This window comes from Theobroma cacao, chromosome 4 (assembly GCF_053813885.1).
Source record: "Theobroma cacao isolate CCN51 chromosome 4, ASM5381388v1, whole genome shotgun sequence".
Classification (NCBI taxonomy): Eukaryota; Viridiplantae; Streptophyta; class Magnoliopsida; order Malvales; family Malvaceae; genus Theobroma; species Theobroma cacao.
The window spans coordinates 37480281-37508049 of NC_142642.1; the positions used below are offsets into that span (position 1 = coordinate 37480281).

A 27769-nucleotide genomic window follows, 5' to 3' on the forward strand; every position below is an offset into this window, starting at 1 on the left:
CTTGAAAACATGAGTCTTTGACATTACTTTGAACCTAAATAACTCATATTTAATTCAAATAACTCAAATATCTAAAACAAAAAAGACTTGACTTTAAATGGTCCAACGTGAACCACTCAATTTAGACCTTGCATAAATGCATGATTGTTTAAGTCAGATCCAATTTTCGATTACCTACAAGTCAATTACCAACAAGTCAATTACCAACTTGACTTGAAGATCCAACGTGAACCACTCAATTACCAACAAGTCAATACCAACTTGACTTGAAGATCCAACGTGAACCACTCAATTACCAAGAATGATTGTTTAGGTCAGATCCAATTATCGAGGTATAACAAACCAAATTAAAAGAAGGGCAGAGCCCTTGGATAAAGCCATCCAAGCAAGAGCTTCAAGTCTCAAATTGGAGAGATTTCATAATTTTATAATAATTATAATATAATTAATTATATTAAAAATATAAAAATTGAGATAATTAATAAAATATTTATCTATTCTCTTATGTCTAATAAATATCTATTTCCTCTCACTTCCACATCGATATTAATTCTTAACTATTTATCTCATTTTTCATTAAAAATATGTAAAAGTCAAAGATATTGTAATTAATAAAATGATATATTTTCTCACTTCTTTAATTATATGTTAAATAAATCTCAATTTTTTTTATCACAATTCCAATAAATGTTGTTTCAAGAGAATGAAGTTTTTCAAAACTAAAATTAATAAAATCTTATTTAATATCAACAATGTCTCAAGAAAGATTAAATGAATTAGTTATATTATCAATTGGAAAAGAAATATTAGAAGAACTTGATTATAAAAATTTAATTAGAAATTTTGTATCTCAAAAGTTTGAAGAATAAAATTTTAGTAAAAAAGACTTCATTTAAAAATTTTACTTTAAGCTTTTGAAGTTATTGAGCTTGTTCTGATTAAGACAAATCACAAAATGGGTCCCTGGCAATGACCACTCAACCATTCACGAGACAGGGAAAGCAAAGATAAGAGCTACCACCACTATATTTCCAATGTCGGTGGATGCAATTCTGAAAATTTATAGGTTTATTTTTAATAGAATCATATCCAACAAAAGGCATCTTCAACAATGCAGTACCTCAGAAATATTAATTGCATTCCAATATTGAAGGGAATAAAATGTTAGAGAGGCCCGGGCATAAGCCTTTGGCAGTAGTCTAAATGTCTAATCGACTAATTAATTTTTTTGTCAAAACAATCTTCCAATTTGATGTCAAAATTCTAGTAATTAATAACATTTAAATTTTCTTGAGTTCCAACTGCGTAGTTTTTGTGTTCTTAATTTTCCTCCATAAATTTCTTTTTCTCATCTGCATAAAATCTCTTCATCTATCCGTTTTGAAGATTATATATGGAGAAGAGTTCTTTATAAAGAAAGCATTATAGTATATGTATAAATGAATAAATAAAGGGCAAAGGTATGTTTTATACTTTGTAAGCAAGCTCCAATAAGACCAAAAGCTCCAATTCTTTATAAACAAAGCATGGGTATACTCCATTTCCCATTTCCCATTTCCCATTTCCCATTTCCCATCCAAGTGCTCAACATTTTGTTGATCATCCTTCTCTCTCCAAGACAAAGGTAGCCCCTTCTGCTTCATAGTGTATGCATATTTCTCCTTTACGACATGGAAATCTCCTTCCCTTTTCAAACAAATCTTGCCTCCGATATCTCTTCTGAATCCCGAGAAAAATACCAAAAGCTTATTGCCACTCTTCCTAAAGAAAATGGTTGGACACCCATGCAGCCTCTTTGCCCATACCAAGGATTTTGGTTCTTCCCTATGTTCTTAGAAGGAGTCATGTATACTCAAGATCACTTCCAGGCTCAATCTACCGATATTCTCCTCTGCAGCTCAATGAAAACCGGCACTGCTTGGCTTAAGGCCTTGAGTTTCTCTATTGCAACCAGAACACAATTCAACAATTCCATCAGCCCTCTTCAAACCACCTTTACGCACGAGTGCATTCCGTTCTTGGACTATGGAGAGTACGCAGCTTCGCAAGGCCCAAGATTCCCGCTCTTGGCTACCCATGTGCCTTACACATGCTTGCCTAAGTCTGTAATTGATTCAGGCTGTAAAATTGTTTATATTTGCAGAGATCCGAAGGATAACTTTGTTTCTCTATGGCACTTCGTGCGAACGGCTACACGAAATAATATCAAAGAGCTCAAGGAGGGAGACCTCATTTCAATGGAAGAGGCCTTTGAGTTGTATTGCAAAGGAATCTCTCTCTACGGACCCTATTGGGAACATGTCTGGGGGTACTGGAATGCGAGCTTGGAACATCCTGAGAAGATATTGTTCCTTAAATATGAAGACATGATGAAGGAGACTGAATCATATGCAAAGAGACTAGCTGAATTCTTGGGGTGCCCTTTTTCCTTGGAGGAAGAACGAGGGGGCAAAATACAAGAAATTATACAGTTTTGTAGCTTTGAGAATTTGAGCAATGTTGAGGTCAACAAGACCGGAATACATCAGGCGCAGGGCAGGTTAGTTGAAAACAAAGCATATTTTAGAAAGGGAAAGGTTGGAGATTGGAGAAATTATTTAACTGCTGAGATGGGAGAACATCTTGATAAAATTATGGAGCAGAAATTGAGTGGATCTGGACTGACATTTTCTGTCTCACCTCAAGAATGAAAAAAAAATGATTGATCACACGATTTCATTTTGTTTGACGTTATAATTAATTAGCTGTAAGTCTATAGTAATTAAGGTTACTGTTTGGGGATATATGTTTGTGTGTAAGTACTTGATACGGTTTCAACCATGCCGGACCAAACTCTCCAAGCCTGCATCGATCATGGCAGAGTGCCAAGGACAATTGACACAAATGTGTCTGAAGCCAAGGCATCTATAGAGCACTTGAGAAGTTGGGGCTATGCAGGCTCACAGCTCGAAGATGAGGGAATTGAGGCTTTCAAGAAGAGCTCAAACAGCTTTCTTGACGCCTTGCAAGAGAAGGCTAACTCTCTTAAAAGTGGTTAGCCTGTAAAGCCCTTTTGATAAGCTTGTTTTGCTGTCACACTGCAACTGAATAGAACAAGCGGGCCTTAGTTCCTGCTGTAAAGTTAGTTGGTGAGTGTTTGTAAGACGTTGAATGTTTTGTATTATAAAACGATGATGGTGCTTGTTCATTGAAATTTCGTTGTGTACTTGTTTATGCTTAAAAGAAGAAAAAGAAAATTGTGAAAAATAACTCTCGTGAGAAGATTTTAGAAATAATTGTTTTTACTCAAAGTTAGACATGAGTTGAGTTGACAAAAATATCCTTGAAGATATTTTAAATAAATTAAATTATTTATCATAATTTTTTTTCATTTTCATTGTACTTTTGATTTCTCTCTTTCACCATTCATCTTTCTAATTTTATCGATTTTTCTCTTCAACATTCATTTATTGTTCACTTTCAGGATGCTAAGCGACAGTTTTAATGTGTTTGGGGTGAGTGGTTATTTGAAAATTTTGATTTTTAAGTTTTTTGGATGAAAACTAAAATGAGAAAAATAATTATAAATATTTGAAATAACTTTTAATTGGATCAATTTAGGATCTAGACACCAATAAACTTAAGGAATTTGAAATTAATAAACTTATGGATTCAAAGAAAATTTTTGGAGATTTTTAACTGAAATAGGTATTTTAAATAAAAAAATTATGTTTTGATTTATGAAAACTTAATAAAATGGATGATATTTTATTTTGTAGTTCAATGAAAACCGGTTGCATTGGGCTCAAGTCTTTTGAGTTTTTCCCCTGCAACGAGAGCCCACTTTGTCGATTCCGTGAGCCGTCTCCGGACCACGCTACCCCACGATTGCATTCTGTTAGAATTGAGATTGCTTTTGAACACTTTTAACTGTTCAAGTTTAAATATATGCCTTGTTTGATGCCTTAGTTTTTGGTTGTGATTTATGCAACATAATGGCAGACAATTAAGCATGTTTAGTTGCCTAGTTTACATTCTTCTTTTTGTTCCATAGTTGCCTAGTTTACATAGTGGCATATTTCTATGATCTTTACATTTAAACAGATACTATAAATAATTAAGATTAAGATTTGCATGCATTATTCTCCATTCCCTTGCAAGTGCTGAACATGTTCTTTGGGCAAAAAAAGGAACATTGTTGTCTTATTCATCGTAGCAATTCATTAGCAAACCATTCTTCTTCTAGCTACAGAGCTTGGGCACTTGATTTCCCCAGTTCAACTCCACTATCAAATGGAATCATCCTTCCCCGCCCTCAGAAACAAATTTTTTGTCTAATATCTCTTCGGAACCCCTAAGCAAATACAACGAAATAGTATCAACTCTTCCTTCAGAAAATGGCTATGCTCATACCGAGGCTTTTGGTTCTTTCCTTTCTTCTTGGAAGGAGCCATGTACGCTAGAGATCACTTCGACGCTCGACCCAGCGATATTTTCTTGTGTAGTTCAATGAAAAACGGCATCGCTTGGCATAAGGCCTTGAGTTATGCCATTGTAACCAGAACCCAGTTTGACACTTCTACTAGCCCCCTTCAAACCACCCTTGCCTCACTAAAATGAAAACAGTTCATTCTCAATTGCACCTGTAGACACCCGTTTTTATTTTTAATTCCTTTTTACCTTATTTTATTTTATTTTATTTTTAGTTAAAATTCAATTAAGATGATTAATGAACTGTAAGAGGTCCAACCTTTGTCCAATGCCCAATGTGGTTAAATTAAGCTAAAACAGATCAAACGAGATTAAAATTAAAAATCAGGATTTAAAATCAAATGAACTGAAGAGCAATCTGGAACAAACCAAAAACAACCTGGAAATTGACCAACTGGCCTAAAATTGAAAAGAGACAAGAACGGATTTGCACTAGGCCTCTCCGAGTGCCTTGACACCCTAGAAGAGGCCACCTCGTTGCTCCACTAGTCGGGGAGTGCATCCAACGACTGGCAAAGCAAAAAAAATCGGGGATCTACAAATCCCTATCCCATATAAAACGTAAAAAAAACCCTAAAAAAATTCCCTAGAGAAAGGGGTGCCGGTTTTCAGAAACCATAGCAACCAAAAAAAATTCGCAAACACCTAGCAACCAAATTTCAAAATCCCTAAAAACCTTAGAATATCCTAGAAAACCCTAGAACCAAAAAAACCTATTCTACCAGCCGCATACAATTCTACAACCGGAGACCACAACCAAACACCACAACTAGAAAGCACAAAATCAAAAAGAAAAGCCAAACCCAAAAAACGCTTTAAGACTGAAAGCTAAAATGAACAAAGTGAGGAAAGTTGGCATTTTTTTTGGGTGAGTGTTAGGAAGCTGGGGAAGCTATAAATCGAGATACGGAAGACAACGATCGGTTTTGGGTGGTTTTAGGCTTTCGATCTCCGGTGGAGAAAGAGAGAGAGAGGAGGAAGTGAGGTCCTTCTCGAGAGAAAGAAGAGGGAGTAGCCTCTAGAGAGAGAAAATGAAATTGGAAAATGAGGGAAGAAAGAAAAAAAAAGGTTTTCTACGTTAAGAGCTAAACGGCGTCGTTTTTAGGGAGTAAAAAGGATGTGGTTTTAGCCCAAAACGGCGCAGTTTTGAGAAGGAAGAAGTTCCTGTACAAGTAAACGGTGTGTTTTGGAGACTTGGTGGGCTGCAGCAGCTTGGGTCCTTTTCACAGGCCAACAACTTGGGCTACTCCCTCCCAGCCTACAAAGGTAAAAGCCTTTTCTCTTTTCTTTATGGATTTGTTGTGGTTTGGTTGTTTGGGTTTAACCCATTTCATTTGGTTATAAATGTATTGTTTGATGATGAAAGATCAATTTAAATTATTTTAGCATAACGTTATAAAAATTCTAGATGATAGTTTAGAGTTAGGAAATTATAACAAACATAAGAATATAAAAATAATAATAATTACAGAAAATAATAAAAATATTTTAAATATGTTTAGCTATAAAAAGAACTTGAACTTAAATGAATATTTATTTATAAAAAAATATATAGATTTAGGTAAGTGAAATATATATATATATATATATATATATATAAATAGGAAGTAAATGTCTAGGTAAAATATAGTTATGGTGATAGATTTAGTTAAGGTAAAACTATAAAAAAATAAAATGTTTAATAAAAAATAAAAAATAAATAAAAAGAGACTTAAATAGAAGATATGGAATAGATCTAGTCATAAAAAATAGAATAGACTTTTATAAATGAAAAGGCAATAGAGGAGAAAGAAAATACATATATTTAATCATAAATAAGGTAAGTTAAGTACGTCATAGAAATAAAATACTTAGTTATACAAATTTATATATATATACACGTATATAGGTATATATATAGAAAATAAAAGAATATAACATAGTATAAAATTATAAATACAAAAAAATAATTATTGTTTTAAGGTCAATATCGATGATGGAATGTTCTTTAAAAATACGAAAAGTTGCAATTCCGAATGAACATTTTCTAGGCTAGGGATCTCGTTTAAAACCCCATCAATACGATGGGTGGATTTTAATTTCAAATCCCGATGTTTATTGATTCTAAGCAAACGAAAAACCTATTAACCTAATCAAACAAAAACATAGAAACAAAAAGAAACAATGAAATAATGAAAATAATGAATATAATAATAATAATAAATACAGGAGGAAATAAATGAAATGTATAGCCTTAAAATATATATGGGACTATGAAAAAATGATGATATTCACAATGATAAATAAATAGTAAAAATAAAATTTTCAAAGATAGTAAACTCATAATAATAATGAATATAACTAAAATATTAAAAGCAACTGTATATAATCATAAAAAATAGATTTGTGAGAAAAGATAAAAAAAAGTTAGTCAAAAAGAAAATAGGTTAGGTAATTTAAAAAATTGAATTATAAGAAATATATGCATAAATAATAATAATTTTAAAATAAAATATTTGATTAAAGAAATAGCATTTAAGTATAAGGAAAATATACATAGCAAAATAGATAAATACTTAAATATATAAAAAAATGCAATAAAATAAAATTAGATAAAAATAAAATATTTATTCATGATATATATATATATATAAAGATAAATAATTTTTAAAGAAATAACAAAAGAGTTACGGGAAAGTTAAGAATGAATATTGAAATTATTTAGTCACATTACACATTATTACTGGATTGTTAAATGTTATAGCATGTAGACATATTCTGTACACAAATATAAGCCCTAATGACGGGATTTTCCAAAGGGGCTTGTGTAGGCGAGTTCTTTTGAAAAATTTTCTAAGTGAAAAGATACTTTTTAGTCCCACCAGTAGGATGGGAGGGCTCGGAGAATATCCTTAATAAAAGGCTTATGCTCATATTAGGTTTTGCATTGATGAAAAATATTATTTTCAAATGCAAATGACTACTCTAATGAGCGGATTTACTCATTAAGCTTGTGAAGGCGAGTTTCTCAAGTATTCCTCTAAGTAAGAGAATATCCCTGGATCCCACTAGTATGATGGACGGATTCGGGAAATATTCTTAATAAAAAGTTTTCGTTTGGCACTATCTAGATTTTATGCCATGCATTTCGCGACTGAATCATTTGCACAATGCAATAATAAGTTGTAACCCAATTTAATAAAATAAATAGATGATAATTAGGGAAACATAAGAATAAAGTTACTGGTTTAAAACAACATATGATTAAATGATACCGTTCATGAAACCAACGTCACAAAAGTGCTAATCTTTCCCTGTGTATAACCATACTCCCGAACTTAATTTTGTAACACGTAGACTAGTTTGTTATTCTTTTAATGAACTTAAAATTAATTTAAGACCTCGTCCATTAGAATAGAGTCAATAGGTGTCCAATCGCACCTAGATAAAAAAGGTTGGTGACAACTCCTTAGTTTTCCATGTATAGTGGTCGGATTTTGGACTTGCATGTTACGATAGATGTCAGGGCCAAGATTCCCACTCCTTGACACTTGCTTGCTTAAATCTATAACAGATTTAGGTTGTAAAATCGTTTACATATATGTAGAGATCCAAAGGATACGATTGTTTCTTTGTGAAACTTGTTATGAAAGGTAACACAAGATGCTACCCTAAAACCCATAGAGGGAAACCTCAATTCCATGGAAGAGTTGTTTGAGTTGTTCCACAAAGGAATCTCTAGTTATGGGCCTCATTAAGAACAAGTTTTAGGGTATAGGAAAGCAAGCTTAAATCGTCGAGATAAGATGTTTTTCTTAAGATAGGAAGATTTGATGAAAAACACTAAAATATGTTTAAGAAAACTTACTGAATTCTTGGGGTACCTTTTCTCCTTAAAGGAAGATAAAGAAGGCATAGTGCAAAAAATTATAGAATTCTGTAGTTTTTGTTGAGGAGTATTACTTGCATGGTTGCAACATGTAGATGTCTTTAAACTAACTTTGTATCCTTAGTTTATTTCAGTTTGCTTCGTTGTATTGTATTAAGAGTTAATGCCATCTTCAAGCTGTCCTTTTACGTGGAAGTGCACATGTAATTAAGCTTTACACTTGTTAAACATGCTTACAAGTGTTTCTTATGTAAACAAAATATATAAACCCTATTTTACCTTACATGAATGAGATCAGATCTTAACTTTATGCTCTTTTCTTTTTATTTTACTCTGTCTCATTTATATTAACACGGTATCAGAGCATTCTTAGGATCTTGTTAGACTTGAAAAACAAAAAAATCTTTTTTCTTTCATCTCCAAACCTTTCCATCATGTCTTTACCTTCAACTTCTCATGTGTCTCCACCTATGTTTGATGGCAAAAATTATTAAGTTTGGGCTGTCAAGATGAAGGTTTTTCTCAAAAGTTATGACCTCTAGACAACCATTGAAACTAAAGAGGAACTAGCTACATTGAAAGATAATGTAACCATAAATCAGATTAAGCAGTATTCAGAAGAAGTAGCAAACTGATATATGGCTTTGTTCTTCATTCAAGTTGCTATGTCAGATAAAATATTCAGCAGGATTATGAGTTGCAAAATTGCAAAGAAAGCATGGACCATGCTTGAGGAAGATTATGTAGGCACGACTAAAACTTTGCAAATGCATGCTCAAAATCTTCAAAGAGAGTTTGAATTGATTAAAATGAAAGAGTCACAATCTATTGAAGATTATATTGATCAAGTCAGTTGTTTGGCGAATCAAATGAGGCTGCTTGGAGATGATTAATCAAAGACTCATTTTGTTTAGAAAATTCTCATTAGTTTACCTGAGAAATTTGAAGCAACAATCACTTCAACAAAATAAACTAAAGACCTGTCAGAACTCACAGTGTCAAAGCTGATTAGTGCACGCCAAACCATTGAGCAAAGAAAGTCAGCTTGACTTGAAGCTAATGTTGAGAATGCTTTGGTTGCTTCAACCAAAAGAAAAGTTAATGTAGATTCTCATGGCAAGAAGTTTACCAAAAAACAAATAGAAAAAGTCTTCTCATGCAAGTCATTCTTCTACCAAGAAAAGTACGTTCAAGGTTTGTACTTACTATAAAAAAAAAACCATTCTGAAGATCAGTGTTGGTTCATATCAGATGCTAAGTGTCAAGCTTGTAATAAAATGGGACATGTAGAGAAAGTATTGAAGAAGAAGTCCTTTGCTACAAATAAAGCCCTTCAGATAGCTGAAACTGTTGTTAATCATGAAGATAGTCTATTTATGGCCTTGGAAAACTCAGTAAATGATGTTGATAATCATGAATGGTTACTAGACAGTGGGATTTCTAATCATGTTACTCCAACTGAAGCTATCTTTGTCAACTTAGACAAGTACTACCAGTTAAAGGTCAAAATAGAAAATGGAGTTTAGCTTCCTGCTGTTGGCAAAGATATAGTTCAAGTTCATACATCCAAAGGTCCCAGTTATATATATCTGAAGTTCTCTTAGTACCTTTAATCACTTGTAATCTGTTGAGTGTTGGACAATTAATTGAAAATCATTATGCATTATTGTTTAAAGATAATGCTTGTGTTATATTTGATGCCTCTAGTTCTTATTTAATGACAATACCAATGCAAAAAAGATGTTTCACTATGACCCCTGATCAGCTATGCCTATAAGCAAATGAATCATATTCAAATTTGAGAAATTTGTGGCACAAACACCTTGGTCATCTTTATTACAGAGGTCTCAAACAGGTTAATGATTCTAGTTCTTTAAGGAACTTACCTAAATTGATTGGTGAAGGTTCTGTTTGCAGTGCATGTTTGTATCATAAGCTTTCATGAAAGCTGTTTCCATCTGCAAGTAGCAATAGAGTTAAAAATAAACTTGATTTGGTCCATTCAAATGTAGCAAGACCAATGAAAGTGGAATCTTTGAATGACAACAGATTTTATCTGATTTTTGTTGATGACAGAACTTGTTGGTGCTAGATATACTTTATGAAAGCTAAATCTGAGGTCTTTGAGTTTTTTAAGAGATTTAAAGCTATAATGGAAGTTGAAACAGGCTCCAGAATCACGGTTCTTAGAACAAATAATGGAAGAGAATATGTTTCCAAAGAATTTACTGAGTTTCTTGCAGTTGCGGGTATTTTTCATCAATTTTCTGCACCTTATTCTCCTCAACAAAATGGAGTTAATGAAAGGAATAATAGGACTATTCTTGATATGGCAAGAACTCTGTTGTTCGAAAAGAACCTTTTTACTAAACTTTAGGCTGGAGCTTGTAATTCTACAATATACCTGCAGAATATACTTTCAACTCAAGCATTGGGTGGCAGATTACTATATGAAGTCTGGTTTGATCAAAGACCTTCAATAGAACACTTGAAAGTGTTTGGTTGCATCTGTTATGTACACATTCCAAAAGCCTTAAAAAATAAATTACAATATAAAGCTCAAAAAGCCATCTTTATTGGCTATAACACTCAATCCAAGGCTTACAGAGCCTATTTTCCAAATTCTAGAAGAGTAGTTGTCAACGAAAACCTATCTTTTTATGAAGTTGCAAGTTGGAATTGGAATGTGCAAGACATTTCAGAACCTCAAACTCTAAACAGAAGTCATTCTTTTCCTAAAACTGATGTTGATGTTGATCAAAATATTGATGATGAACTAATCATAGGTACTCGACCTCTTAGTGATATTTATCACAGGAGTTTTGTAGCAATTAAAGAACTTTTTACTTTTATAGATGCAACAAGTCATCCAGAATGGTTAGCTGCTATGAAAAAAGAGTTTCACATGATTAATAAGAGTGGTACATGGTCACTAGTTGATCGACCTCCAAATAGAAATATAATTGGAGAAGTGGATTTACAAAAAGAAATAGAATCTTAATGGTTCTCTCAACAAGTATAAAGCTTGGTTGGTTATGAAAGGCTATAGTCAATAACTTGGTGTAGATTATTAGGAAACATTTGCTCCTATTGCCAAGTATGCTTTGGGATGGAAAGTTTATCCTCTTGATGTAAAATCTGCTTTTCTCAAAGGTTTTCTTGAAGAATAAATCTATGTTGATCAGCTTGAGGGATTTGAAGTTAAGGATGAGCCAGACAAAGTCTACAAGCTTCATAAGGCTTTGTATGGTTTGAAGCAAGCCCCACAATCTTGGTACAAATTGATTGATGCATATCTGATTTCTAAAGGATTTACAAAAAGCAAGAATGAAGCTACATTGTATACACTCAAGTCTAAAAGTCAATCTCCACTGTTTGTTTCACTTTATGTGGATGACTTAATTATTATTGGAGGAGATGATATTACTTTGCAATTGTTCAAGAAGCAAATGCAAAGTGAGTTTGAAATGTCTGACTTAGGATTGATGAGCTTCTTTCTTGGTTTGGAGATTAAGCAATCTACTCTAGGGCTATTGCTGTCTCAATAAAAATATGTCAATGAAGTTCTAAAAAGTTTCCACATGCTTAGTTGCAAACTTACAACTACACCATTAACAGTAAATGAGAAGTTTTCCTTTAATAGTGGAAGCAAGCTAAAAGATCCTTCTCAATTCAAAAGCTTGATTGGAAGCCTCATTTACGTATGCTCATTAAGACTAGATATCATGTATTTTGTGAACTTGCTATCCAGATTCATGAAAAAACCTACTCATCTTCATTTTACAACTAGGAAACGTGTTCTTAAGTATTTGAAGGGCACTCTAAACTTTGGAATTTGTTATACTAGAAATCCAAATTTCTTTCTAACAGTCTACTCTGACAATGATAGGGCAAGAAATGTAAATGATTTCAAGAGTACTTCAAGCTATATCTTTACTCTTGGTATTGGAGTTTTCTCATGGAACTCTCACAAACAATCCATTATTGCTCAATCCACTGTTAAGTTAGGGTATATATCTACTGCTGTTATTTCCAACCAAGCAATTTGGTTGAGAAAATTGCTCACTGATCTGCAGTTTCCTCAAAAACTTCCTACTCCATTATTGGTCAATAATAAATCAGCTATTGCAATCACCAAAAACCCTATCTTCTAGGGCAAGACTAAGCACATTCAAGTGAAATTTCATGTCATAAGAGATGCTAAAAGGTTAGGTGAAGTTAATGTTCAATACTATTACTCTGAACCACAATTAGCTGATATCATGACTAAGACTTTGGGAAAGTCAATATTTGAGTACTTGAGAAGCAAAAATGAATGTGTTGGACGCAAGTATTATGGAGGAGTGTTGAGAAGTAATACCTGCATGGTTGTAGTATGCGGATGTCTTCAAACTAACTTTGTTTCCTCAGTTTATATCAGTTTGTTTCGTTGTACTGTATTAAGAGTTAATGCCATCTTTGAGCTATTCCTTTGCGTGTAAGTGTGCATGTAATTAAGCTTTACACTTGTTAAACATGCTTACAAGTGTTTCTTATGTAAACGAGATATATAAACTCTGTTTTGTTTTACATGAATGAGATCAGATCTTAACTTTATACTCTTTTCTCCTTATTTTACTCTGTCTCATTTACATTAACAATTTTGAGAGTCTAAACAATTTAGAGGTCGATAAAACTGAAAAACGCATCGTTTGTGATGGATTAATAGTTAATTGTAAAAATTAATTTAGAAAGGGCAAGATTAATGAAGAATGGAAAAATTAAGCGACAATATGAGACATGGGAGAACGTCTCGACAACATCATGGAGATGAAGTTGAATGGATCTAGATTGACCTTCCGTGTTTCTTAATCAATAGTTTAAAATAATACATCATTCCAAAGAGTGACTCATCTATTTTGGATCAAAGATTGAATTACAGTATAAGATCAATTTTTAAATTGATTTTAAATTATGTATATTTTGAATATGTAAAATGATTCAAAAAATTAATTCAAATTATTTGAATTTAAATAATAAGTGTAAATCCAATTCTATTGAACTTTAAAAATAATTAATAACTTAAACATGAAATAAACTGTTCCGCTCAATTACCACCTCTGTATAAATGCATGATTCTGATCCGAAGAGAATTGAAAGAAGTTGTTTTGGTTGGATCAACATAAAAAATATAGCAAACCCAAATCGAAGGACATATCATAATAAAATAGGTCCTTGTCGTCTTCTTGACTGATGGATGACCACTCAAATCAGCAGTCACCACTGTAATTGAGCTCATCTGGGTGAATGCACTTCCGCAAATTTGTACGTTTCCCTACGAGCCACGACCGTAGCTGAGATCTTTCGGCAAAATTATAGCATTACACACTGTTTTTCAAAAGATGCATATCCAACAGGGCTTCTCCATCAATTAGGGATGAGTAAACTTGGATTGGACTAATGATTTGATAAAATTGAATATGATTTGAATAAAATGACTAGATTCAATTGGTCTATTAAATTTATTGATCCAAAAAATTTAATTTAATTGATTTATTTGATTGATTTTCAAATTTAAAAATTTTTAGACTAAATCGATCAAAGATCAAATTAATATTACATATATATATTAATATATATTATTTTTAAATTTATATAAATTATATATTTTTATTATTAATTTTTATTCTATATTTTATAATTATCGATGAAGTTTATAAATTTTAATATTAAAATTTACAAAAAATGATAAAATTTATGATGAATATGTTGTAATGTAATTCTTTATAAAAAAGGTGTTAACTAAAATCAAGTATCTACATCAATAAGATTGGAAAATGCATCATTTGTGATGGGGGTTACTAGTTACTTGCAAAATTTAATTTAGAAAGGGTAAAGATTAATGGAGAATGGAAAAATTAAGTGACAATACCAAAAATGGGAGAGAGTCTCAACAACGTCATGGAGTTGAAGCTGAGTGGATCCGGATTGACCTTCCATGTTTCTTCATCAATAGTTTTCAGTACTTTCTATGTTTTCAATTTTAATATGTTGTTGAAGTTGTAAGGTTCATCCATATAAAAAATTACGCACGAGCAATGGCTTAGGGGTCACTCACAGACCGTCTTATATTGATAAGTTTAAATCAATTAATAAATTGATTTTAGAATAGTTTTGTGATTCATGATTTAAAATTGTTTTGAGTTAATACTTTTAAAATGATCTACCATCTCAAAGATGGACTTGTCTATCTTGGATCAAAGATTGAACTACATTATAAGATTAATTTTTGAATTGATTTTAAATTACGTATATTTTGAATATGTAAAATGATTCAAAAAATTAATATAAAATTATATGAATTTAAAAAATGAATGTAAAATCCAATTCAATTGAACTTTAAAAATCATTAATAACTTAAACCTGAAGTAAATTATTCCGCTTAATTGCCACCTCTGTATAAATGCATGATTCTGATCCGGAGAGAATTGAAAGAAGTTGTTATGGTCGGATCAACATTAAAAAGTATAGCAAACCCAAATCGAAGGACATATCATAATGTACTCGGTCCTTGGTGTCCTCATGACTGATCGATGACCACTCAATTCACCAGTCACCACCATAATTGAGCTCATCGATTTCCCTTAACAGCCAACAAGAAAAGAAGACAGAAAAAAGTAGACAAAAGAGAGCATTGTTTACCTACTGCCACCCACGTTTCCAACCTGGGTGAATGCACTTCTAAATTTGTACGTTTCCCTACGAGCCACGACCATAGCTGAGATCTTTCTGCAAAATTATATCAGTACACACTGTTTTTTAAGAGATGCATATCCAACACGGCATCTCCAACAATTAGGGATGAGTAAACTTGAATTGGACTAATGATTCAATTAAATCGAATGTAATTTGAATAAAACGGTTTGATTCAATTGATACATTGAATTTATTGACAAAAAAGTTTAATTTAATTGATTTATTTGATCAGTTCTCAATTTTAAAATTTTTAGACAGAACCTATTTAAGATCAAACTAATATTTTATATATATTATTTTTTAATTTAATTAAATATATTTTTATTACTAATTTTATTTCATATTTTATAATTATCAATGAAATTTATAAATTTTAATATTATACTTTATAAAAAAAGATAAAATTTTAATTTTTTTATCTAAAATTGAACCGATCGAATCAATTAAATATCTTATTGATTCGATTTTTTTTATGTTTAATCAATTTTGATTAATTTTTTAAAAATGTTTAATTTATTTAATCTTTAAATATGACAAATTGAACCGATTAAACTATCCAAATACTCACCTTTACCATCATCTCACTATCTTAGAAATATTAGCTCCATATATTCATGAGAAGGATTTTAGAGAGGCCTAGATATAAGCCTTTGGCAGTCTTTATGTCAAAATTAATTAATGACATGCAAAAGTAGGAATGCGACGTATTCACATCAACCTCACCTCCTCCCTAACAGCGACTCAAAACTATAGAAAATCAAGTCTTTCGCTGCAAATGTGTAGCTTTACACATCACTCGATCCTTTCATTACCCATATGGTTTCATGGTTAATCCAAAAGGGATAAATTATTGAAGCGGAAAAGCTCATCATGTGGGCCTAACCTAACATACCAATTAAACAGGTGTTAATCAAACAAAATTAGGTGACATTTAATTTCAATTTCATGTTTTAAAAATACCCCTCTTGTTTCAATGAATATGATTTTATTTTGTTTAAAGTAAGCAATAGAAAATCTTTCCCATTAATATCTATAGTACTATGTAATATAATATTACAAGCTTTTGTATTCATGCTATGCGTACCAAAGCCATTATAAAAAATTTGTGAGTAATGTCATGAAAAATGGAATGGTTCACCCACCATGGATAGACTCGAATTACAATAGAATTATCATTTTGGTTGTAATTTTGTAAATTATCATGAACAGTTATATTTTATAATTGTAAAATCTGAATATTTAAATCAACTACAAGTGTACGGATTTTATGATCGAAAAGTAAAATTTGATTTCTTCTTTCTCTTTAAATATATTATTTTCGTTTTGATTATTCAACTCTTGTTTTAGTTAATTAATTTATAATCACTTGACCGGTTGCGTAATAACGTAAATATGCTCATGTCAGATTATTTTGTTTCATCTTAATTTTCTAATTTATCAAATGGGATGCTCGGCGGAGGATATCACATCCATTACGCCCCTAAATTAATTTTTTTAAAAAAAGCAAATGGGAAGGCTTAATTAAGTTTAATTACTTGCTAATCATGAGATCATATCGGACGATCTCAAAGCACCGATGCCTCCTCCTAGTTGCAAATTGGTCGATGCCACGTGTCCATGACATAAATGCTGAACGCATCCTTATCTCACAAAGTCATAATCTTAGTACTGCAAATACAACAGTAAGAAGAGAAAATGGGGAATCACAATAATTAAGAAGAAAAATCGTAGGAAACAACTCCGATGAATGTGGCCCTGAAAGGGGGCAAGATTCAAGATCGGGAAAGGTTCAGTTGACACGTGCGAAATTAGACCACTTTTTCACTGTCCCCAATGTAATGGTATTAAGATAACATGGAAAAAGTGTCAATGCCGGATCTTTGAATTCAAAATTGTGAAGATTCCTGGAAAATGCAATGAAAAGCCTGCAGCGTGCACTGCACCCACTTTAAAAATTCGGAAAAAATTAAAAAGCTAATTTTTTTATTTTGTAATTATAATTTTTATATATTAGTAAAAAGGAATATTTTTCTCTCCCTATACATTGTTCGACTATGCATTAAATTAAATGGAGTACAAGTTGGAAAAAAGCTTTGGGAATTACCATTGATGCTATTTTAACAAACTAATTAATATAATCGATACCATTTTAACTTGGTTTTTTGAAAAAGAGATAAATATATCATTTTTGAGTTAAATATTCATGTTTTATTTTTTTCATTTAAAAAAAAAACTGATTTCAATAATTCATTACTTACACGACATGATATTCATTTCCATACGTTAATAGTATATACTAATATTATTACTGTAATATAATATTAAAAATAATTAATAACAAATACTTTCTAATTAAATGATGTTTTTAGGTTAACAAATATTTGAATTTTACTGTTAAATAACCAAAACAGAAACTTTTGACAACTGATAAATGGAAAAATAAATGAATCTATTTAAAGCATGGCAAGATTCTAATGGTGGAAAATTACACTAAAAACTGCCGAAATGGCTGGCCAAATTTGACCTAAAAAAGTACAAAAAAATAAATATTTATTTTATAAAAACAACAAGAAATCAAGCAATGTCCAGGTTCATCCCCCCAACACAACACAACTCAACTCAAACTCAACTTATAAATCCAACATGGATTCCTCCTCACTTGCAAGTTTCACCCACTCGTGATAAACATAAGCATAATCAAAATCATTTCCCTTGTCTTTCTCACTTTCTCATCCAAACAGTTTTTTTTATTCCCGAATTACCCTTCTACCCCACTCCCGTCCCGTTTTCCCATTACTATTATTTAACTCACCAATCAGTCTCCCAAATAACAAAACCAACAAAGGAAGAAGAAGACGAAGAAGAAGAAGAAGAACCAAAACCAAACATTTTGGTTCTCTCTTCCATAATGGCTTCCTCCCTTTTCACCAAAACTTCACTTCCTTCCAAGTCGTTCAACAAGTCCTTGAATGCCCATTCTATCTCTTCCTTCAAACTCCCCGTTTCCCTCTCTTTCAAGCCCCGGACTACCCTCCCTAAACGCTTCTCACTCCGAGCCGGGTTGATCGAGCCCGACGGCGGGAGACTCGTGGACCTCCGCGTGGCGGAGCCAGAGCGGGACTTGAAGAAGAGGGAAGCCGCCTTGCTGCCCAGGGTGAAGCTCACTACGATCGACGTGCAATGGGTGCACGTCTTAAGTGAAGGCTGGGCTAGCCCGCTCACCGGGTTCATGAGAGAATCCGAGTTCCTCCAAACTCTTCATTTTAACTCGCTCCGACTCGACGATGGTTCCTTCGTCAATATGTCGGTGCCGATTGTCTTGGCTATCGATGATTCTCAGAAGGAGAGGATCGGTGAGTCCAACAGAGTCGCTCTCGTTGACTCGGATGATAACCCGCTCGCGATTCTCACCGAGTAAGTTGATAAACTCGTAACATAGTGATCGTGATATAGTAACTCTACTTTTTTTTTTCCTTCAATATTTTCGTTTAGTTTCACACTCTAATTTATATTAGTTTTCTGTTTAGAGGAACCTCTTTTTTTATTTATTTATTTTTATTTATATATAAGTTAATAATTTGAGCTTTAATTTTGGGTTCTGAATTGTTGTTTCATTGATGTGATTATTCTTCTTTTTTCTATTAGTATGCTTGAACTTTCTTAGGAAAAAAGGTTTCTGATTTCTTTATCAAATTAATTTGACTTGCTCCGGCGAAGATTTCTGAAATTCTATGTGTAATTCTTTAGCAGTTTGATAAAACAAGGTTGATTCTTTAATGTTGAAGCTTAAATTTATTGCATTTCAATTTTATGCTGCAAAGGTTTTGTTAAATTGTGTTGCTTTTTGAGAAAAATGAAGCTTAGCATCGACTAGAGGTGAGGAAGGGGATAAAAAGAAAGAAACTGAAATGATGCAACCCTCATGTGATCATTCGCTTCCTTGAATTTCTATATTATGTTTTATTTATTTATTATTTTATTATTTTAGATAATTTATAAAATATTAGAAAAGAATGCTTGGTATCTGGTTTTTTTTTTTTTTTGAAGTGTGGTTAATCCTCATGAGAATGTTGGTAAACAGAATGAAATATGTTTTGTTGAATACATTTAAAAAAAAAGTGGAGGCCACTGTAAAAAAAATTAAAAATGGTGTTCCAACAAAGAGAATTAAGGCTGAATTACGTCAATTTCATACTTCAATGATCCTTGCCTACTATAGCAACTAAGGTTAAAACAATTCATACACAATGTGCTATCTTAGGTTAGAGTCCAGTTCTTTTGCAGTACAGAAGTAGGGTTAATTGTTTTAATGTTAGCTATTATGGTAGGTAAGGTTCATTGAAGTATGAAATCAACATAAATGAGCCTTACTTCTGTTTGTTAATACACCATTTTTAATGCTTTTATGGTGGCCTCCACATTTTTTTTTTGTCTATTTCTTCAAATTTTCTCTGAAGAGAAGCTTATGTTAGAGAGTTTTAAATAAAAGAATAAGGGAAGAAATAAGGTTGGAGTAGAAATGTGGAAGTAGAAGCTGTAAATGTTGATTGAAATTGATTTGTTCATTTAAGGTCATTTTAAGTTCCCGCTCTATTACTGTGCTGTTGTTTATAGTTTTCTGTTTTTCTTTTTTTTTTGGCCCCCTGACTAAATCTCCAATATGAATATTCAACCATTTGAAGGTTTCAAATCTGATATATAGACAAGTGATAGATCACTTTGATATCCTTTTGTGTAACACCAGTTTTCTAGAGAAGAAAGTGCTCCTGCTTCTTGCTGATGTTTATTGAAATTGGGGAAGGGGGGATGGTAATTGGGAGAAGAGGAGGGTGTGGTGCCCTCTGCCATCCGGTAAACCTCATACGATCCTTGGTGAAGGCAGCATTTTCCTACATCCTTAGTACATCTGAAGGAATTTTACAACTTGATGGGAAATTATTTGAACTTAAAAAAATTGTATAATTAAAACTTATTAAAAAATGTGGGTCATCTTATTATTGGCTGGGGATTTCTGCGTGCGAGTTTTCCTATTATAATGAATAAACTTATTGTTTTCCTGCTGACAATAACAGTTGTGTCAATTCTTGGGAGACCATATTTACATTGAAGCATAGAAACAAAGTTCATATAAAATAAACTTTCTTGGGCCTAAACAAGTTGCATGAGATTCCACTTTTCCATCTTGGATATTTTTTGTAGTTCATCGATTATAGGTGTCTTTTTGTTCAATTCAATGGCTATATTGTCTTATTCTTTGCTTTATTACTGGATTGTTTCAGCATTGAGATTTACAAGCACCCCAAGGAAGAAAGGATAGCCAGGACTTGGGGAACTACTGCCCCTGGACTACCATATGTTGAAGAAACTATAACAAATGCTGGAAATTGGCTGATTGGAGGTGACTTGGAGGTTATAGAGCCAATCAAGTACCATGACGGTCTTGATCGTTTTCGGCTGTCACCTGCAGAACTGCGTGAAGAGTTTGAAAGGCGCAATGCTGATGCCGTGTTTGCATTCCAGCTCAGAAATCCTGTTCATAATGGCCATGCTTTGCTAATGACTGATACTCGTCGTCGGCTTCTTGAGATGGGCTTCAAGAATCCCATACTTTTGCTACATCCATTAGGAGGCTACACAAAGGCAGATGATGTTCCTCTTAGCTGGCGAATGAAACAACATGAAAAGGTATTTGAAACAAACTTTTCAATCCATTATCATGTGACTCCATAAGGGATTGCTTTGTTAGGTATGCCATCTGGAGGGGGCCTGAAAGCCTGGCAATCTAGATTTTAATGTTTTTGCAGTTTCTATATCAAACGTTTTCCTTTTTCCGTTTTGGCCATGCATATCTCGCAGACAATAGCAGGAATCTCATTCGCCTAAGTCCACCATTAGATCTTATAAATTCTTAATTGTCTTTTATAATCCTTTCATCTGTTCTCTGACCCTCTCTTTGGTATAGAAAAACTGATAGAAACCTAGGTTCTGCATAGCAGAGTCTTGTGAAAACAGTTTCTCATAAGAAAATGGTTATATCTATGCTATACAAGGTCACATGCAAATGCCAGTCTGCAGGCCTATTATGTGACGGTTTAATTAATGATGAATATGTTTTATCAGGTGCTTGAGGATGGTGTTCTTGATCCTGAAACAACTGTGGTCTCTATATTCCCATCTCCTATGCACTATGCTGGCCCAACTGAAGTGCAGTGGCATGCTAAGTCTCGGATTAATGCTGGGGCCAACTTTTATATTGTTGGTAGAGACCCAGCTGGCATGGGTCACCCTGTTGAGAAGAGAGATTTGTATGATGCTGATCATGGCAAGAAGGTATTGAGCATGGCTCCTGGACTTGAGCGGCTGAACATCCTTCCTTTCAAGGTATAATTAATGCGCATTTGATTGCATTGTTGTTTTCTGGTATAGTGACACTACTTGTGGCATAAAATATGAAATCCCTGTTTAATACTTATGGGTTTTACAGGTTGCTGCGTATGATAGAACCCAGAGAAAAATGGCTTTCTTTGATCCCTCAAGGGCACAGGACTTTCTCTTCATATCAGGCACTAAGGTACTTATCCCTGTGAATATTGTTGGTTGCCTTTTAATGGGCCCCTAGTTAAAGAATCACCAGAAATAGTTGGGAATATAATGTAAATGTGAGAGAGAGCAAATATTTTGATTTCTATAATATTTTCTGTTTTCACACAACTGTATCTGAACGATGCTTGCCTGCCATTTACAGATGAGGACACTTGCAAAGAACAAAGAGAACCCTCCTGATGGATTTATGTGCCCTGGTGGCTGGAAAGTGCTGGTTGAATACTACGACAGCTTGACGCCATCAGACAATGGCAGAATTGCTGAAGCTGTTCCTGCTTAGATGAATTTGCTGTATCATAATGTATTGCCATCTGATTGGGAGAAACCATAACACTATTTGTCTCCATTGTGGGATCCAAATCCTGTAAAGTTTCTCTTAAAGTTTCTCTGTCCAGATCTCTTAATAAATCCGTGGGAGGCACTGGTACGGAGACATGGAAACTTGCCTCCCTGTAATTAGATGCCCAGTATGGCATCTAGCATTGGTGCCCCTGAGCATGAGGGGCACATTGTACTATATAGTGTGGTTGTGTTCTTATGAAGAACATGGATTGTAGGAAATGTTTCAAGGATTCTCATACTTTCTGGAAACCGTAGGCCAATTGCGTCAAGAAAATCTTAACAAAGTGAACACAGAGAGTGATCAGATCACCTGGGAGTTCAACCATACTTTGGCTAGTTGTAAATTTTCCGTTGCATTTTCTTTTTATGGGTGAAAATTGATGATTGTCATTATTAATCCAAAAAGGGCCAAAAGCAGAAACCACGCAATCAGTCTTGCTGCAAAAACCACTAACATACGTAATGAATGCATAAACGACATTCTTTGCTTTTTCTATTTTATCTCTGACTCGAGCGTTGATTCTGGCTTGTTTGATTAACCAGATTTGGCAATAGAGTTTCCATGTACTAAATTTGATCCGGCACCCCACCTGTTTACTTTCCTTGAATCCGCCAATTTATTTTATGTTCGTCACGCAATCTGCCAGCTGAAATTTCAATTTACATTTTTCCATCTAGAGACAAGCTTCTCTATTTACTCCGTTATCATCACTTTGCATTGGCTGTATGTCAGCTAAAAGCAGAAACAGAGTATGTGAAACAAAGGCTGCCGAGTCCGGCAAGGAAGGGATTTAATGGGAACACAAGGACCATGAAATTGCACCAGGTTGTCACAATTAAGTTGTCCTTAAGCAGCAAAACCAAATTCGAAACAGCCCTCAATTGAAAGAATGGTATGATTTCTTTATTGATGTAAAAAGAATTCTCCCTGTCAGCTGCACAGATGGGGATGCTAAAAATATTAAATTAGTTTACAACACAATATGAAAGAATTCTAAAAGAATAACAACAAGCAGCAATTCTGACTTCATGATGTCCTACTTCCTCCATTCGAGATAGCTAAAAAAGGGTTTCTCTGGAACTGGTATGGACTTGACAACCCAACCAATAGGCCAAGACACCACCGCAATTCCAATGCAGGCACCCCATTGGCCCCAATTCAACCTCTCCGTATCTGCAAACTTCTTCAGAAATTCTACCATCACCACTTGAAGAAGAATTGTTATCCCGATGATCCCCATAAACAACTTATTCTTGTGTATGCCCTCAAATACGTTCTTCTTTTCCAGCTTCCTCGCGTTAAATTCGTTGAACACTTGGCAAAGGACAAAAATATTGAAGATCAAGGTATCATTTACCTTCTCTGTTACGCCAAAGATTGATTCACCTCTGAATTGTAAGGTAAGAAGCACTGCTATCTGGAATAAAGCTTGTGCAAGTAGGTTCCTCCACATGATGTTTGTGATGAGTGGCTCTGTTCGACCAACGGGTGGTTTCTCCATCAACTCCTTTGTAGGCCTCTCTGTAGCAAGAGCCAGAGCACCCAATGTGTCCATAATCAAGTTCACCCACAATAACTGGACCGCTGTTAGAGGGACTTCACCTGCTGAAACTGCTGCTACAAAGTTGATACAAAGTGCAGCAACATTCACCGTGAGCTGGAATTGAATGAATTTCTGGATGTTGGTATAGACGCATCTTCCCCACCTCAAGACTGTGGCAACAGAAGCGAAATTATCATCCAAGATGACAATGTCTGAGCTCTCTTTCGCCACTTCAGTTCCCTGAATTCCCATGGACAGTCCTATATCTGCTTCCTTGAGTGCCGGTGCATCATTTGTGCCATCACCAGTGACTGCAACTACATGCCCTTTCTGTTTCAAGCACTGTACCATGAGAAGCTTATCAAAAGGAGAGGATCTTGCCATCACTCGAATTTTGTCAACTTTCTCCATCCTCTCTCGTGGTGTATAATTTCTGAATTCCTCGCCTTCTACCACCACACCACTGGACATGTCGTCACCAGGCCTGAGAATCCCACATTCAGTAGCTATAGCTCTTGCAGTGAAAACATTGTCGCCAGTAATCATTTTGATGTTTACTCCAGCATATTGGCAATCTTCCACAGCTTTCATCACTCCAGGTCTGCATGGATCCTTTATGCCCACCAGTCCTAACAGGGTCAAGCTGTCTTCTTTAACCTTTTTCTGCTCTTTTAGATTTCCGTACTCTTCTTCTGGAACTTGTTTATGGGCAAAAGCAATGCACCTGAGGGTGCTCGCTGCCATTCCTTCAATAATTTGCTCAAATTTCGTCCTTTCGCTATCATTGAGATCTTTCACGATTCCAGAAGCATCATAATAGCTTGAGCACATTGCTAGAATCATCTCTGCGGCTCCTTTCCAGTGAACATGGACAGTGTCATCCCTATTCTTTCCAATCAAAACCCCACTCCTTTTTTTCTGAGAATTGAAGGCTTCAACTTGGAGTATCGCACAACTCTGCTTCATTTTCCCCATATCCATCTTCAGTTCCAGGGCAGCCCAAGAAAGGATTGCCTTTTCTGTAGGACTACCTGAGAACTCGAATTCTGATCCTGAGGAAGCTCTGTAAACACTTCCAGTAGTGTTTAAAGCAACTCCCTGATGGATCAATTCAACAATAAATGGAGAAATTGAAGCTGAACCCTCTTCCATAGATTCTTGGCCGAGCCAAAATTTTGTCACCTTCATTTGGTTAAGAGTGAGAGTGCCTGTTTTGTCGGTGCAAATTGTGGTGGCAGAGCCCATTGTCTCACAGGCAGAAAGCTTTCTAACCATTGCTTGATCTGTCATCATTCTCTTCATCGAATAAGCAAGGGTCAGTGTGACAGCTAGTGGCAGCCCTTCTGGAATTGCAACCACGACGATGGTAACAGCGGCAGCTACGATTCCGACAACAGCATTTATTATATCATCAGCCTTAGTCTTGCTTCCATTGAACTCCCGGTTTCCATTCTCATCTGTTGTATTGCCTGTGAAGTAACGAACCAACAAAACGACAAGAACTAGGAACGCAACTGCTAAGCCAACCTTACCAATTGATGAGGTCAGCTTGTTTAAACGAGCTTGTAAGGGTGTCTGTTCGTTAGTGTCGCGGCTGATTTGGCTCATCATTTGGCCCCACATAGTATTCATTCCAACCGAAGTGACAAGCATCCGAGCGTACCCATCAGCCACCTTGGTCCCTGAATACAAGAATGGATTTTGGCTGCGATTTACCTCGACATGGTCACTTTCGCCGGTCATGCTCGATTCATCTACTTGCAAGGAATGCCCATCTAAGAACAATCCATCAGCAGGAACTTGATCTCCAATCTTTAAGCAAACAATGTCTCCAACAACGATATCAAATATTGAGATTTGTTGGCGCCGACCTCCTCGTACGACATCAATTTGAATATTGTTGCTGACTTTTGATAACTTGTCAAACTGTCTGTTTTGCCTGTAGTTACTTATAGCAGAAACTGCAATGACAAGAAAGACAGCTACGAAAATGCTTCCACCGTCATACCAACCTTCTTTGAGTCCATTTTCTTTGATTCCGAAGCCAAGTGAAAGTGCTGCACATCCTACAAGAATCATTATAGTAAGGTCTTTAAACGCTTCAATGACAAAATGGAAAAAGCTCTTTGTTGGCGGTTTCTTATACGTGTTGGAACCGAACGCTTCATGTCGGCGAGCAATGTCCTCGGTGCTGCCAGAAATGCCGACCTCGGTGTTGGTTCCAAGAGCAGAAGCCACACCATCAACTCCATCAAGTTTCTGCAGCGTATCGAAATTTTTCTCTTTGACTACCTCAATGAGAGTTGTTTGATCAACTTGGAAATGACCGTTTTCTTGTATAACAGCGAGTGAGACATGAGATGGGGGGTGAAGAATAACCTTGGTTTTTGCTTTGGCTGCCGGAGACTTGATGACAAGGGATGAAAAGGTTCTAGAACAATAGATGGTAGTGAAAATGGTGTGCCATTTCTTTTTGGGTTTGCTAAGGGTGGCAGGTACATGGATTATACATTCAATGGCAAGCAAGTTTGATCGGAGAATGGTAGTCATGAATAAAACACCCCGAATAAGGAAAAACGAAGAAGAAGAAGAAAGAAGAGTATGCCAAAAGAAGATGATAGACTATAAAGGAAACGAAAAGGTTTAGTATTTGGTTTACAAATATCTTTGTTGAAATTAAATCTTAGCTGATACTTTGATTACAGTACTTGATCACCAAAACAAAACATAGGCTGATATGGGAGAAGAGGAATGGTGTCGGGGCTTTTATAAATTGAAAAGTGCACGCGTTGATGACACGCTTGTGGGACATAGACGTTTCCTTCTTTTTGGAATGCAAATTCCCTGTCTCCACTTCCTACGCTTGTGGTGCCCCATCTTCGAAACTGTCAAGAAATGAGTTGGAAATTGCCTCCTCTTGTTTTATGCTCACCACCTGATAAAAACACAGGAAAAAAAATAATATATATGTGTGTGTGTGAAGAACAATAATAATGTTCAACTAATGCACAATGATCAAATTAATTATATACTACTAAAATCCTTTAATTTGAACTCTAGATCTGCAATAGCACATTACATCCTAAATATTTTGTTTTAAAGAAAAACGTACGGAAGAGTATGCTGCTAACATCAAAGGTTAATTAATCGAATATCATTATCATTTTCCAATCAATTAGAATAAACTTTGCATTTGATGACTTACTCATGGTGTAATTATTCATTATTAGCGTTTTCTTGACAAGGTCCACACTGCATTGGGTACAACAAACTGATGAAATGGTTTTACTAAATTAATTGTTATATTGAATTATTAGGTATATTAATTTCAGGGAAATTCCATTAAGAAATTAGCTAACCATATGACCAATTGCGCTGAAAATTTAGTGCAATAACTTTGAAGTTGATTCGTGTATGAATAACGAAAAGGGAACAGTTTGGAGTTAGATAGGGAAAACGGATGGAAGCAAAGGGTTAGGAACATAAGGAGAAACAAGCTCCAACGGATGTAAAATTTTCTTATCCTTGCATTTCGCTCTCCACTTTCGTCCTTACTGTACACTTTGGCTACTCAAGTGTAGATTGGCAATTGGCAAAGGGTTTTGAGTTTTGACCACAAGAAGGCTGAAGAAGCCGTCAAGAACAACTTTCTTTCTATAACTTTGTCATCCAAAAGTGAACCAATTCTATTTTAATTCATTTCTGCCCCAAAGAATGAGAATTCTTTCCACGATATCCTCGTCGACCTTTCTCTCGTCGCCTTATACATGATTAATTGGCATGCCATAGAGTAGACGCGGCGAAACGTGATGAAATTCTTCAGGGTCAACTTCATTGGGAAAAGAGATTTTTTTTGTTTTATTTATCGACGTTAATTATATTGACTTGGTCAATGGTCATTCAATATATTAACTTCGCAGGAATATACTTACCAATTCATGGTTCGAGTGAAAAGGTTCTCCTCCCTTGTAAAATATGCATGTAATTTGTAAATCAACTTGGGAACTGGGTTGGGGTGTTGTTCAACATTTGATCATTTTTCCAATACCAGTCAGTCTGGGTCTGGTGCCCGTACAAGGGGTTGATAAATATGGAAAACAGGACATAAAAGGAGACCAACTTGGAGGTGGAACGCACTACAAGGGCACCTTCACAAGGAAAATGACTTCACCACCCTCAACACTCAAAAGTCAACACTCTCAATAGT

At 34.5% G+C, this 27769-nt stretch overlaps 2 protein-coding genes and 1 pseudogene across 4 annotated transcripts; 2 read left to right on the forward strand and 1 right to left on the reverse strand.

Annotated features, from left to right (window-relative positions):
- The first annotated feature begins 1428 nt into the window (after positions 1–1428).
- LOC148763368 (flavonol sulfotransferase-like pseudogene) lies at positions 1429–3193 on the forward strand (annotated as a pseudogene). Its single transcript, XR_016025967.1, has one exon. The product of XR_016025967.1 is annotated as a flavonol sulfotransferase-like pseudogene (transcript).
- A 14545-nt stretch (positions 3194–17738) lies between these two features.
- APS1 (ATP sulfurylase 1) lies at positions 17739–22267 on the forward strand. Its single transcript, XM_007034838.3, has 5 exons — positions 17739–18487; positions 20353–20758; positions 21194–21454; positions 21558–21644; positions 21819–22267. The coding sequence occupies exons 1-5, from the start codon at positions 17982–17984 to the stop codon at positions 21954–21956; spliced, it is 1398 nt and encodes a 465-aa protein (XP_007034900.3). The 5' UTR covers positions 17739–17981; the 3' UTR covers positions 21957–22267.
- Positions 22268–22900: 633 nt separating this feature from the next.
- On the reverse strand, positions 22901–26283 carry LOC18603081 (putative calcium-transporting ATPase 13, plasma membrane-type). 2 transcript variants are annotated; one of them, XM_018119776.2, is made up of 2 exons: positions 25709–25959; positions 22901–25628 (listed from the first exon to the last, which is right to left on the reverse strand). In XM_018119776.2, the coding sequence occupies exons 1-2, from the start codon at positions 25812–25814 to the stop codon at positions 23056–23058; spliced, it is 2679 nt and encodes an 892-aa protein (XP_017975265.2). In that variant the 5' UTR covers positions 25815–25959; the 3' UTR covers positions 22901–23055. The 2 variants fall into 2 exon arrangements, with proteins under 2 accessions (XP_017975265.2, XP_017975264.2); XM_018119775.2 differs by having other exon boundaries at positions 22901–26283.
- Between the last annotated feature and the right edge of the window lie 1486 nt (positions 26284–27769).

Excerpts from the sequence above, each read along its gene's own strand:
- APS1 (XM_007034838.3), top strand. The coding sequence starts at position 17,982 with ATGGCTTCCTCCCTTTTCACCAAAACTTCACTTCCTTCCAAGTCGTTC. Across the intron at positions 18,488-20,352 it reads CCGCTCGCGATTCTCACCGA|CATTGAGATTTACAAGCACC; the intron begins GTAAGTTGATAA and ends GGATTGTTTCAG. Across the intron at positions 21,455-21,557 it reads TGAACATCCTTCCTTTCAAG|GTTGCTGCGTATGATAGAAC; the intron begins GTATAATTAATG and ends TGGGTTTTACAG.
- LOC18603081 (XM_018119775.2), bottom strand. The coding sequence starts at position 26,112 with ATGACTACCATTCTCCGATCAAACTTGCTTGCCATTGAATGTATAATC.